The sequence below is a fragment of the Sitophilus oryzae genome, unplaced genomic scaffold, assembly GCF_002938485.1.
Source record: "Sitophilus oryzae breed Bouriz unplaced genomic scaffold, Soryzae_2.0 scaffold_1169_pilon_pilon, whole genome shotgun sequence".
Lineage (NCBI taxonomy): Eukaryota > Metazoa > Arthropoda > Insecta > Coleoptera > Curculionidae > Sitophilus > Sitophilus oryzae.
In genome coordinates, this window is record NW_022145803.1 from 338,279 (window position 1) to 351,505 (window position 13,227).

At 30.3% G+C, this 13,227-nt stretch overlaps 2 protein-coding genes across 2 annotated transcripts; both read left to right on the forward strand.

Moving 5' to 3' along the window:
- Positions 1-477: 477 nt before the first annotated feature.
- LOC115888879 (peptidyl-prolyl cis-trans isomerase, rhodopsin-specific isozyme-like) lies at positions 478-8,835 on the forward strand. Its single transcript, XM_030908749.1, has 6 exons — positions 478-583; positions 806-1,016; positions 1,130-1,252; positions 3,690-3,772; positions 8,311-8,450; positions 8,502-8,835. The coding sequence occupies exons 1-6, from the start codon at positions 527-529 to the stop codon at positions 8,617-8,619; spliced, it is 732 nt and encodes a 243-aa protein (XP_030764609.1). The 5' UTR covers positions 478-526; the 3' UTR covers positions 8,620-8,835.
- A 331-nt stretch (positions 8,836-9,166) lies between these two features.
- On the forward strand, positions 9,167-11,717 carry LOC115888884 (rab3 GTPase-activating protein catalytic subunit-like). The gene is made up of 2 exons (XM_030908753.1): positions 9,167-10,466; positions 11,508-11,717. The coding sequence occupies exons 1-2, from the start codon at positions 9,222-9,224 to the stop codon at positions 11,700-11,702; spliced, it is 1,440 nt and encodes a 479-aa protein (XP_030764613.1). The 5' UTR covers positions 9,167-9,221; the 3' UTR covers positions 11,703-11,717.
- The last annotated feature ends 1,510 nt before the right edge of the window (positions 11,718-13,227 follow it).

Here is a 13,227-nt window from a genome sequence, read left to right on the forward strand (position 1 = left end):
CGAAAAAAAATACAGCTTTAACCCCTGTAGCTACAAAATAAAGCAGAATCGGACCTATGTTAATATAAAAATTAATCTTATTTTAATGTGAGGAATCTTGCCATGAAAAATGGGCACATGCTTTTTGAAACACCCTGTATCTATATTAATCATTGAGTCATTCAGTTTTATGCCCAAATTATTTATATCGATTTCATATTCATATTTGGCTTCATATAGTAATTTTTCTCCTCCTTTATAAGCTCACTTTACTAAAAGACTTGCTAACAGCAAATTAAACATCAAAATGACTGGAATTATAGCGGGTGTGATTGTGTGATTTGTAAGCTGCACAAACAAATGGAGCAGATTTTTTGAACGAATGTTGCTCTGTAAACGACCAGAAACTTTTCAGTCTACCCTCGTATAGCTTGCGTAATTGGATTAAAACCGTACATATTAAATATAGGAAAATCGAATTAGTCCTATAACAAATTGCGTATTTATTAAACCACACAAAGCAAACAAAATAATTACTAAAATAATAATGTTTGCCATTAGACGATTTTCTGCAGTGTGTCTTGTTCTGCTTGTGATTAATCAGGTAAATTATTTAAATTCAACTGAATTACAAACTTAAAATTTTTCTTAAACTCAAATTTCAATTTTGTTAAATAAACTTTATGTTTTTTTTTCTTAAATTCGATTCAATACTTTACATTTACTCCATTTAACTGCAATAATACCAAATAGGCAATGTAACAAAAAAGAAATGACATTACAAAATAAGAAAAAATACAAATTATGCAAAGTGTGTAAGTTACAGGGTTACTCAAAAGACTACAAAATAACCGACCAAATATACATGGACATAGAAATCGAAGGTAAAGAAACGAATCGAATAATTTTTGGACTGTTTGGAGAAGTTGTTCCCAAAACAGTTCAAAACTTTAAACACCTGGCACTGAGAGGTATAGATGGCAAGAGTTATGTGGGCACTAATTTTTTAATAGCAATTAAAAAAGTTATGATATTGGGTAAGTTTGAATTTTTAATTTAAGAAAAATAATAAACTCACAAATTATCACACTTTGACAGAACTGGTATTTGATTACTAGTAAATTCTTTGAGTAAATTGATTTTGTTATAGGAGGAGATATTGTTCATAATAATGGGACAGGGTCTTTAAGTATTTATGGAGAGTATTTTGATGATGAAAATTTTCAGATTGGTCATGATTCTTCTGGACTACTAGCGATGGTCAATTTAGGGGGTAAATATAATCTTTAGGAAGCATAATTTGAAAGTAAATAATATATTTTTAAGAATGAATATTTTATTTCTGAATTTTTTTTTTCTCTTATATACCTGGTGCGTCTTAAAAGTAGCTCACACCCTATAACTTTTTTATTTTTTCAGTTAAAAAACGAGATTTGGTATATTTGTATATGACATAAATTAGGATTGATTGACGTATTATATTGTTTTCTGTCACTTCCTATTTCACCGGAAATAACCAGGGGGGTGACAGTAAACCGGAAAATTGGAAACAGTTGTGGCGCGGTTCTACCCAGGCAGAAAGCATGGCCTTCTAGACTGTCCTAGACAAAAATCTGAATATTTCTATATGATTTCTGTCAATTTCTGCTACAGAACATTTTTATGCACGTCGGCGCCCTGTTCTTTTGTCTTTTGTGTGTCAGCGTCAGCTCCCGAGGCCTCTGGCAAGGTCGGGCGCCATTTTAATTTTTGCCGTTTAGATTTGATTGGAAGTTTGTTTCTGATATTTCGGCTGAAATTTATAAGTACAAAGATGTTTTTTGATATAAAGTTCCTTGTTAACCCTTTAATAAAGTATATTATATGATATTAATTACATGAAGAAAATTATGAAATCGACGTTTCTGCGTGTAGTAGGTATGGGCCATATTATATGTAAAAATAAGTTATATATAAACTGTTTTTATATTTTTTTAGCTTTAAACCCAAGGATCTTGGGATATTCTTTGCCAAGGATTTTTCCGTATCTCTACTTTAAAGACTGATCGGTGATTTTGAGCAATTGAAAGCAAGTTATACAAGGTAAATTATGATTATTGAACTATTATTAGCCTACATTAATTTTCTACAAGATGAACAGAAATGCGTAATTACATATCACATAGGTACATAGAGGTCATAGCAATAATGCTATAAATCTATGTATGTAGATTATTTTTAAAATACAAATGAGGTATTAGATGTATGTATATATCATGATATTTTTTATTCATTTTATTTTCATTCAAGTCCTGTTTGATTTAATTCACAAAAGTCTTATGTACTTATATTTATGTTTTTTACATATTTTTTTTGATTCCAGGTTTTGTGTGGGTTCCGGTTGCCTTTTTCCTGCTTCCAGGTATTTAGTTTTATGCCCGTGAAGCTGTGAAAACATTTATTTATCTTCAAGTTTCTGTAAGTCAATGCACTGTTACTTTACTAATTCACTTTAACACAGCATCTCTGATATTATTTAAATATTTGATATTGATACAGTAGTTTATTGGTTTATAGCTCTTTAATTGTGTTGATTTGAATATTTACATTGTTCTAAATTCCAAATAAATATTTTTGAGTAATTTTGTTGTATTATTTACTACTAGAAAGAGTAAAAAGTATATTAACCCTCATTTAAACCTCCTGAACAGCCCGCCATTAAAAACCGGAAACGAAAATAAATTTCATAAAATTGAAATTGTCATGTCTATGTCATGTCAAATGTCCCAGCCGCCATATCTAAAAATTAGTTACCCAGGCAGCCACGCTGTTTCCATAATTTAACATTGACTTGACACTTCTTCTTGTATTTATTATTTTATGGAAATAACTACAACTTTTGATTTTTAAATGGCACCATCTTTATTTTTTTACTTTATTCGATAGAAAATAACACTCTGAATAAAATGACATATCATATGTCAACTTTGACATTTTCGCATACGGTTTATTTGAAATCACAACTTGCGGTTTGTAACGAAAATTTCACTCTAAATACCAAGCGTGTAGTATCAAATTATTCGTAAAAAAATGCTTTTTCCAAATATGCTAATGAACCAACCAAACCTTCATTCCATTTGAAAAAATTGAGATATGATTAAAAATACGATTTGGGTATTTTTTAACCGGCCAGGACAAGCCACTAAAAACATTAGACGGTCAGATTTATTTTTCGAAGGCTCCTTGATTAAGAATTGGTGTTTTTAACATAGTCATGGCATTCTAGATTGAAATTTAAAATACAATTTTTTATTTAGCGAGAATGTCAAAAGTTGACATATGATATTTCATTCTATTCAGAATGTCGTTTTCTATCCAATAAAGTAAAAAAATACCGAGGGTGCCATTTAAAAATCAAAAGTTGTAGTCATTTCCGGTGAAACAGGAAGTGACCGAAAACAATTGAATACGTCAATCAATCCTAATTTATGTCATATACTAACCTCGTTTTTTTATGTGAAAAAAATAAAAAATTATAGGGGTGAGCCACTTTTCAAACGCACCGGTATTCATAATAAAAGCTTCGATTTTGAAAAATGTTTATACATATAATTTTGCACTTTCAAAATTATGTTGAAAATATTTGATGATAAAATTAAAATTATTCATATAGGAATAGCATATTGAGAAAAATATGTTTTAAAATATTGATATTGTCTTTTATTAAATAGCGCCAAATTCCAATGGATGTATGTTTCTTATTACGACAATGGCAACTCCTTGGTTGAACGGAAGACATGTAATTTTTGGAATGGTAAGTAATTCCGTAGGCCCTTATTTTAAGGAACCCCTAGCCTCCCTCCCCTCCTTTAATCGATGAATATCGATAGAAGAAACATATATTTTCTCTTTACCGTTTTTTAAATAAAAAAGTCCAAAATAGTCGCGTTATTATACTTTCAAAATTTAGAACAAAAATATTTTTTGCTAAAATTTTGAGTCACTGGATTTTTTCTGTATTTTCGTTACTCTAAATTTAATCTACTACCTATTTGCAATACTATATGGATATTATATGTATTGTAACTAAAAATAAAAGAAACGTCTTTTTGAAAAATACGACATTTTCAATTTTTTTGCGAAAATAACTTCATAGACATGTTCCTGGATCGAAATATACCAACGCTAAAATATTTAGCAGTTATTAAACACTCACCCTGCATATGTCTGCAGGGACGCGCCGTCCATATGGGCAAGGTCGTGCCGCGCACGACGGCGCCGAAGCTCTAAAGGCGCCTGCGGTCACTGACTTTAAAAAATAATAAAACCATTTTTTGGACCTTATCAACAAATTAACATAAAATTTAAGTAATACTTTTATGTATGAACGCCAGTGGTGAAAATGAATTATCCACCAATGTCGAGCGCCGCGCCGCTGGTCATTGGAAATTTTGGCTTAATATTATAATACTAGCGTGTACCAGCGACTTCGTTCGCGTGAAATTAATCATTTGTAATGGTGATGATAAAGCAAAGCAAGAATTTCCATTAACATACAAACTGAATAAAATTTTCTTACATTTATGTCAGCATGAGAAAAAACAATATGGCGACATTATTATATAACTTGGTAATATTTGAGGGGTAGTTTCATCTCGTTGGAATTTGACTTTCGAAATATCCGTTTGCCAAAAATAAGCTTTTTACGTCAAGCAGTTTAAGCAGAATCGTGGTTAAGAAATTTCCCAACTTTTTGGAACACCCTGTATGATTTTTCAAAAAATTTCAAAATATGTAAAAAACCAAATAAATTACGCTTGTCCAAGCCTTTACCCCAAAGACTAACCGTTTTTTAAATAACAAATATTGTAATATTTGAGGGGCGTTTTCACCCTCTTGGAATTTGAGATTCGAGAAACCCCTCCTTATCGAACCTCTACACCCCACAGTCAATCCGTTTGCCAAAAATCAGGTTTAAACGTCAAGCAGTTTAAACAGAATCGTGATTACTCAACGGTCATATTTTATGAAACACCCTGTATAAATTGATAAAAAATCTTAAAATATGTAAAACAACAAAATAAAATATACGTGTTTAAGGTTTTTTCGAAAAACTCACCGGTTTTTAAATAAAAAATATTTTAATATTTGAGGGATAGTTTCACCCCCTTAGAATTCGAGTTTCGAAAAATCCCTTCTTATCGAACCTCTACACCCTAAAGTCAATCTGATTTCCGAAAATCAGCTTTTTACGTCAAGCGCTTTAAGCAGGATCCTGATTAATCAATGACCAGATTTTTCGAAACACCCTGTATACATTTTTAAAAAATCTTAAAATATGTAAAAAAACAAAATAAAATATACGTGTTTATGCGTTTTTTCGGAAACTTAGCCGTTTTTTAAATAAAAAATATTGTAATATTTGAGGGGTGGTTTCACCCACTTGGAACTGGAATTTCGAAAAATCCCTTCTTATCGAACCTCTACACCCTAGAATCAACCTGTATGCCAAAATTGAGCTTCTTACGTTGATTGGTTTGAGCAGGATCGTGATTAATCAGTATGTCAGTCACTTAAGTATTTTATATATTAGTATAGATTGGAGAAAGGCGCCTAACCCTTATTTCGCACGACGGCGCCGAAAATATTTGGCGCGTCCCTGTATGTCTGTACCTAGTTGTAGCTTTTTAAATACTACAAACAGTATATTTTTGCTCAGTAGATTTGCTATAAAATAATAAGCCATGAAAAAAAGATCAAACATCATTTAATACACTAAATAAAATATAGATTTACCTTACTTGGTAAAATTAAATCGTTCCATGTTTTGCATTATGTCATTGCACGTTTCGCTATTTTAAACAGCACACTATTTATTTTTAGTACATACCTTGTGGTTACCCAACTTTATGTTTTATATACCTATGTATCAGTTTTGAAAAAATGGTTATAATATTTCAAAATCTACTAGATATTGATTATGACATGATGTTTTTGGATTAAAAGTTTTATAGCAAATCCATTGGTACGAAAAGTATACAGCATCTTATTAAAAAAACTACAACTTTAGTGTACAAATAGGTACATATTAGAAGTACTTTAATACACTGTGTAATGTTACGAGCTCTAACAACTATATGTTGGGACAAGGTCTTTTTTTGCAATAAAAATGGTAATTTGTTAAAACGACTCAATTTATTTTGTTTATTATTCTAAATTCAAGCATTAAAATATGATCTAGACAATTTTACTATATTTTTATAACTTTGCAAATAAATCACTTTTGATAATAGCTTATTTTGACAAGATCAAGCCAAATTTGCTGACAACTATATATTGGGACAGCACAACAAGAAATTTGCTTAATACGGAGTTACATCACCTTTCGCCTTAACAACTGCCTAAACTCTTAATGGCATTGTATTTACCAAAGATTGGCACATTTGAGGAGAAAAATTACCCCAAATTTCCTGCAGTTTTGTCCGCATATCAAAAATTGTTCATTGAGGGTGGTTTCTTAAATATTGCTTCATTTATGCCACACATTTTCTATAACATTGAGGTCCGGACTACTTGAAGGATGGGATAGAACTTTTATATTATTATTACCGAACCAATTTTTAGTTGATCTTGCTGAATGGCACGATGCTCCGATCTTGTTGGAAAATATAGTCTTCGTTTGGAAACAATTCTTGAGCACTAAGCAAAAGTGAGGTCTCAAGAATATGTTGATATTTTTGGGCGTTAACAGTGCCATCTATAAAATTTAATTTGCCCAAACCTCTTGCTGACATGCAACCCCAAACCATAATCCCCTTCGGAAATTTAACAACCCTCTTTAAGTAATCTTTATGAAAGGCTTCTGCTTTATTTCGTATTATTCGTTTTCGATGATCTCCAACGCAAACATCAAATTTAGACTCATCGCTAAATATGACCTTATTCCAATTATTTTGTGTCCACGACAATTTAGATTTTGCCCAATTGTAGCGATTTTTCTTTTGAATTTCTGTCAGTAGCGGTTTTCCTTTGGCCTAAATAAGAATTTGTATCAATAATCTTCAGGTAATTGAGTATCCACACAAAATAAAGTTTACCTTGTAAAACCCCAGACCGCATTTGTGGATATATTTTCGGCAACATTCTCTTGATATATTTAAACCAGTTACAGTATTCCATGTATCTGTTACTTCGCGAAGAGTACTTCTTCTCGCAGACTTGCAAATTTTTACTAAATTTCGAAAATCTCTCTGAGATACAAACTTTTGGCCTTCCCGAACTTTTACCTCTAACGTCCACATTGGCAGATTCGCCGTATTTTTTTATTATATTAAAGACCGTGGTTTGGTTTATACTTAAATCATCAGAAATTGTTCGAATTGTTTTTCCCGTACTGTATTAACGAATGATAATTTCGCGTAGTTTTTGATTTGTAGCTTTTCCACGGACCATTACTTTGGATTAAATTAACAAAATTGAAAATTAAAAAAATTAAAATTTCTTACAGTAAATCTCACTACTCAAAGATGACTCAAAGTATCGAGTCACTTACAAGCTGTCAATGCTGAAGTAAACAGTTTGCGACATTTGTGATGTTTATAGCAAAGCCGCCTATGATGATATTAATTATTTAAAACTTGTCCCAACGTTTAGTTGTCAGCAAATTTGTCCTTTTATGAACAAAATCCGCTACTGTAAATATGGATTGATTTACAAATTCATAAAAATATTGTCAAGTTGTTTAGGATATATATGGCTATGTTTATATTTAAAAACTTAAACATATATTTTTCAGTCATTTTGAAAAACCATGGCAATAATTCCATAATATTACCTTGTCCCAACATATAGTTGTTAGGGCTCGTATTTACTGGTTATTATTGTCTGCTTGTCTGCTAATTAAAAAATTTGGAATTAAACTTCAACGTTTCAAATTCGAAACAATATATCAATTTTTGAAAACACTGTGTTATCCGGTATAATTTCCTAGTTTTTTTTATATATTTATTTATATAAACTCATTATTTTTATAATGTTATTTACTGGTTATTATTGCCTGCTAATTAAAAAATTTGGAATTATACTTCAAAATTTCAAATTCGAAACAATACCTATATCAATTTTTGAAAAGACTGTGTCATCCGGTATATCCTAGGTTTTTTTATATATATTTATTTATATAAACTCATTATTTTTGTAATGTTACATACTGGTTATTATTGCCTCCTAATTAAAAAATTTGGAATTAAACTTCAAAATTTCAAATTTGAAACTGAATATCAATTTTTGAAAACACTGTGTCATCCGGTATAATTTGCTAGTTTTTTTTATTATATATTTATTCTTTTGTAGGTACTAAAAGGTCACAAAGTAGTTCACACCATTGAACACATTAAAACTGATATAAATGACCGAATAATCAGAGGAGTTAAAATAGTAAAATGTGGAGAAATTAAAATCAATCCATATTACGAAAATTACAAAAATTACGAGTATGTTTTTAAATATGCAAATTAAACGATGAATTAGTGTCTCTGTTTCAGACTAACTTTCTGGGCATGGATAAAAGCTGGATGGTTTCCATTATCTTGGTCATTTGCTATTATGGCCTTTTTCCAATATCTCATAAAACAGTTAACTAAATATGAATCTACTATATGAAATTCAGTTAAAGATTTGTCTTATTATAGATATAAATTTTAAGAGAACTGTAATTTAATTTTTGCTATTATATATTTCTTGACGGTATGGTGAAGGAAAATTTAAAAAATATAATAAATATATTTTACTGTCGTATATTACTGGTTATCTAATGTATATAGTCTAAAATGAAAATAGTTTTAAGAAAATATAATTCGTAACCAGTTCCTAACACAATATATATCTTACTTGACATATTAATTGTATTATATCAAATTAATAAAAGGCAAAAGAAAATTTAATAGCATTTTGTATTAATGAAGTGATTTTAATATGCTAAATAATAAAGGATAATAATGATAAAAAAAATTAAACGAATAGGTACTTACCACGTAGCACTGAAAATTTAACAGTTAGGTGGTCAAATATTGATAATAAAACTCCAAAAATTTAGGCTTCCAACATTTTTTTCATGATAAAACACCAGGATAAAACAGTTTTAAAAAAGTCTTAAAATTATTTGTTATATAACCAGATATACAAATGTGTCAAAAACAGCTGTTTTTAACCTAAAATAACATCTGTTTTGAAGCTTTTGTGATTTGTTTATTATTTTCTTAAAAATGAACGAAGAAATAGACGAAAGTGAGTTTTACCATGAGGATTTCACCACCGCTTCCGACTGGGAGATATTCATCGCCCACATAGAAGAAATCATCAATCAGTGGAAGTCTGAGGCCTGGGATGAATCTGAACAGAAAGACCTAAAAAAATCGTGGTACACAAGATCAGAAAAACTCGTTTTTATAGACACTAATTTCGATTTGCTTTGGTATAAAAAGATACTAGAGGAAGATGTTTCGGAATCTAGCGATCAAGCAACTAAACACCCACTGAATTCATGGCATGATTTCACTTTTATTACTGATCCGCATAATGATCACAAAGACATATGTTTAGCAAATTGGTATGGATTAAGTGAATTTATTGTGCTGGGTCCTGCAGGGGATGGAGGGAATATCAACAATGAAAGCAAAGTTAAAATTTTATTGAGTTCTGTTTGTGTTCTTATAAGTAATTCTAATTTAGATGTCCCTGTTTTTATACAAATCAGAGAGAAGTGGCAGAAATTATATTTGGGAATATACGAAGCAAATTCCATAAGAACTAACTTTGATATGGTTCATTTAAAGAAAAGTCCTCATTACTGCCAATACTTGAATGGAATTTTGGACGTGTTTAAAAGTAAAATTATGTCGCCTTGTACGATCGACAATATTATAGTATCCTTCCAAGTCACGTATGTTTTAGAAAATTTTAGTAATTTTGTTTGGAAGCAAGGAAATTCCGATCATTTAGATGTTGAAGATCTGTTCATCTTACCTTTTGGTGTGACAACTGAGCCGATCAACTCAATTATTTTTAAAGCTGTGTGGAATCATTTATCGGAACATTCTTTGATTGATAGTGAAAGTTACACAGATTTTCAGCCTTCTCAAGCTCCCAAATGGTACTGTGGTGTTAATTTGACTGAAAATCCTGTTTCTTTGTTAGGGGAGTGTTTAAGTGAATACAGTCAAATTTTAACTAACAGTTCTACCGCGTACGACTTACTGGGTGACTTTGTCGTAATGCCAATGCCGGTGGACAATAATCCTTTGGATGTTTTAACTGAACCCGCGGTGCCAACGATTTCGAGTTTGCTGAATCGCGCTTCTATAACGTCTTTGAGTAAGAACAGGAAAGGGGTGCTGCCTCTGCCTGATAGTACTTTGGTACCACTGTTGTATTTCTTGTTTCCGGATGCTGATGAGAATTCTCTGTATTTGTACAGGGAGGATAAAGAGCTTACACAGAGGAAATGCAAGGTACGTTTGTTTTTTATTTATTGGGATATGTACAGGGTGAGTCAACGACAGAGTAAAGTCCATTATCTCATTTGTTAATTTGTTTCAAGATTTACAAAAAAATATTAAATATAAAAGTTGTAGGGACAGTTAAGATACACATTTTAAAAATATTAGAGTATACAAGGTGCTTCAAAAACGTTTGGCGAACATAACATATGTTTTTTTAAATGTAACACCCTATTTTTTATTTTATTTTTAGATTCTGCCTAAAATTCCATAACCTTTTTATATATAATGTTATGTACCTAAAATTAATAGTTTTTGTAATATTTCAATTTGTTTAAACAAATGTTAGATTGCAGTGTGGCAAAAAATTGTCAGTGATGCCATTGTTTCTGAAGTTCGACAACTAAAATTTGGTAAGGGAATTTCATGAAATTATAGTTGAATTTCTAACTTCTAAAAATCAAAAGGCTATGGTGATATAATTTCATTTTCATCCTTTGATGGATGGTTATTATCAGTTAAGTATGACATTTTCTGATAATTATCATCACACTTTCCGTAGCATTCAACTAAATAAATTTTGTGCTTCTTTAACATTCTAAAACAGCAAAAAATATGACGTTAATTAAAATTCTATCAATAACAATCTATGAAAGCATTTGATTTTTAGGACTTGAAAAATTCAACCTTTTGATGTTCAATCTTCATGTTTCAAAATTTTTGAAACATGAAAAAATCAACCATATTTTCATGTTTTTTTTTATTTTCTGTAAAACGGTATGGAAATTTAAATAAGTATAAACGGGATTAGCCATTTTAGAACAAGCAACATTTTTTTACGAAGAACGAATTTTTTACAAAAGGCAATCCGGGGACATACTGTATAACTTTCAGAGAAATAAGTAGTTATAGAGGACACCCTAACTTAATTACTTCTCACTTTTTAATTATGAAAATTGTTAAAGATTGGTTCAAGATTGTTATAAATTACAACTATAATATTCTGAATTTATATTATATTTTTGTTAGTATGTAGTTATATTGTTTTTACAGATATTTGAAAATATGGATGAAGAATTCAAGGGCTTCAAAACTTGTGCCGAAGATTTGTTACCTTGGCGACTGGCAATTGTTTTGTCTCATTGTCTTCAAAGCCTTGGAGGTCTGAAAGCATTCTGTCAGCTTTGGTACGAATTCGTTCAGGAGATGAGGTACCGTTGGGAAAAGTCCACCATGATACTCGGGTAAGTTTATCACTTATTATCTATGATATAGTAAACTTAAAAGTACTTAAATCTATGTTATATCTATTTTGTATTTTTCACGTAAACTAGGGACTATTTTTCGCTCTTGGCAACACCGCGGTCCACCAAACTCCGCATAGACAGTATTTGGATATCCACAAATTATAAAGTTGTACCCTTGTTTATAAGGGTTGTACTTTACGGAATTTTCTGATTCTTCTGAATGATTTAACGTTATGTTATGTTATGTTTCAATGAAGAACATAAAGGTTTTTTAATGTAGATAGATTTTTACTGTCAGAGGTAATCTGGACTTACTATGTCTACGCGGCAACCGAACCGCGGCCCCCAGCAGACATAATGGACTAGCAAGTATTTATCTAAATCTAGTCTTACTGAATGAGATCGCAATATCAGCGCCTCAATAGATTTTACGCTCTTGGTTTAGAACTGCAGCACGTCCAAGTTATTTAGACGTCCACCCGTCCAAAAACCCACCTCTTCTAACGTCGCTTAACTTTGGTGATCAATTTGGAGTCGACCTAGTTGGGTTGTTGCTCTATCTAGTATAATAACTCAATTTCAATAGTACAAACTTCAAATAAAGAATTTTCAATTTGTTTTTTATTAATTTTTTTACTTACAAAAATTCTTAATGCTTCATCTAAAATAACAATATTTATTTTATTGATCTTCTTACTAACTAAATACTTCGATATTTAAACCTATAACACTTTTTTATATACTATGTATAATAAATACAACACTGGCAGTGCATTTTGTCAACATCAGCCATATTTTGAGCAGTCATATTTATATAAATCACTAATTAATTATTAATTGTGCATTCTTTTCTTTAACTATTAATCTATTAATATAAATAATATACGATTTATAGCTAAATACTCATACATTATAGTACTAAATATATTTACACATTATATTTAATTTATATAATTTTAACTTGCATATTGTTAGTTCTAAAATATGTATATTTTTTGCTTGAATACTGTGTAAGGATATATTTTTATACAAATTAATAATTTGTTTCTATGAACATAGATAATAATATAATTTATTTTAAAATATACTATAAACATACTATATTAAAATAACTGAAAAGTTGATGAGAAAAAAAGCATACGCCTTCATTGAAACTTAGACGTCGTCTATCCTAAATTTGTCTATTTTACTTGATATACCTATACTGTACAATTGATTATGAAGATTCAGACTATACAGGGTGTAAAAAATAGTGTACAAGTTTGCCGTCTTTGAGTAACACTGAATTAGTCAGACTGTTTCGTTGAGACTGACAGGCGGGAATCCGACTTTATTTGAACATTTTTTTAATTTTTTCAATTTGTGATTTTGTGTTTACGTACTCTACGAATGTTAATGCATTCTATTTGAATAAATCCATAGTTCTTCTTTTTTTATGCAACATTTCTATGTCAATACATAAATTCAATACTGCGATAACTGCAATTTTATGCATATACAGGGTGGTCCGAACTGTATTCCGGAAA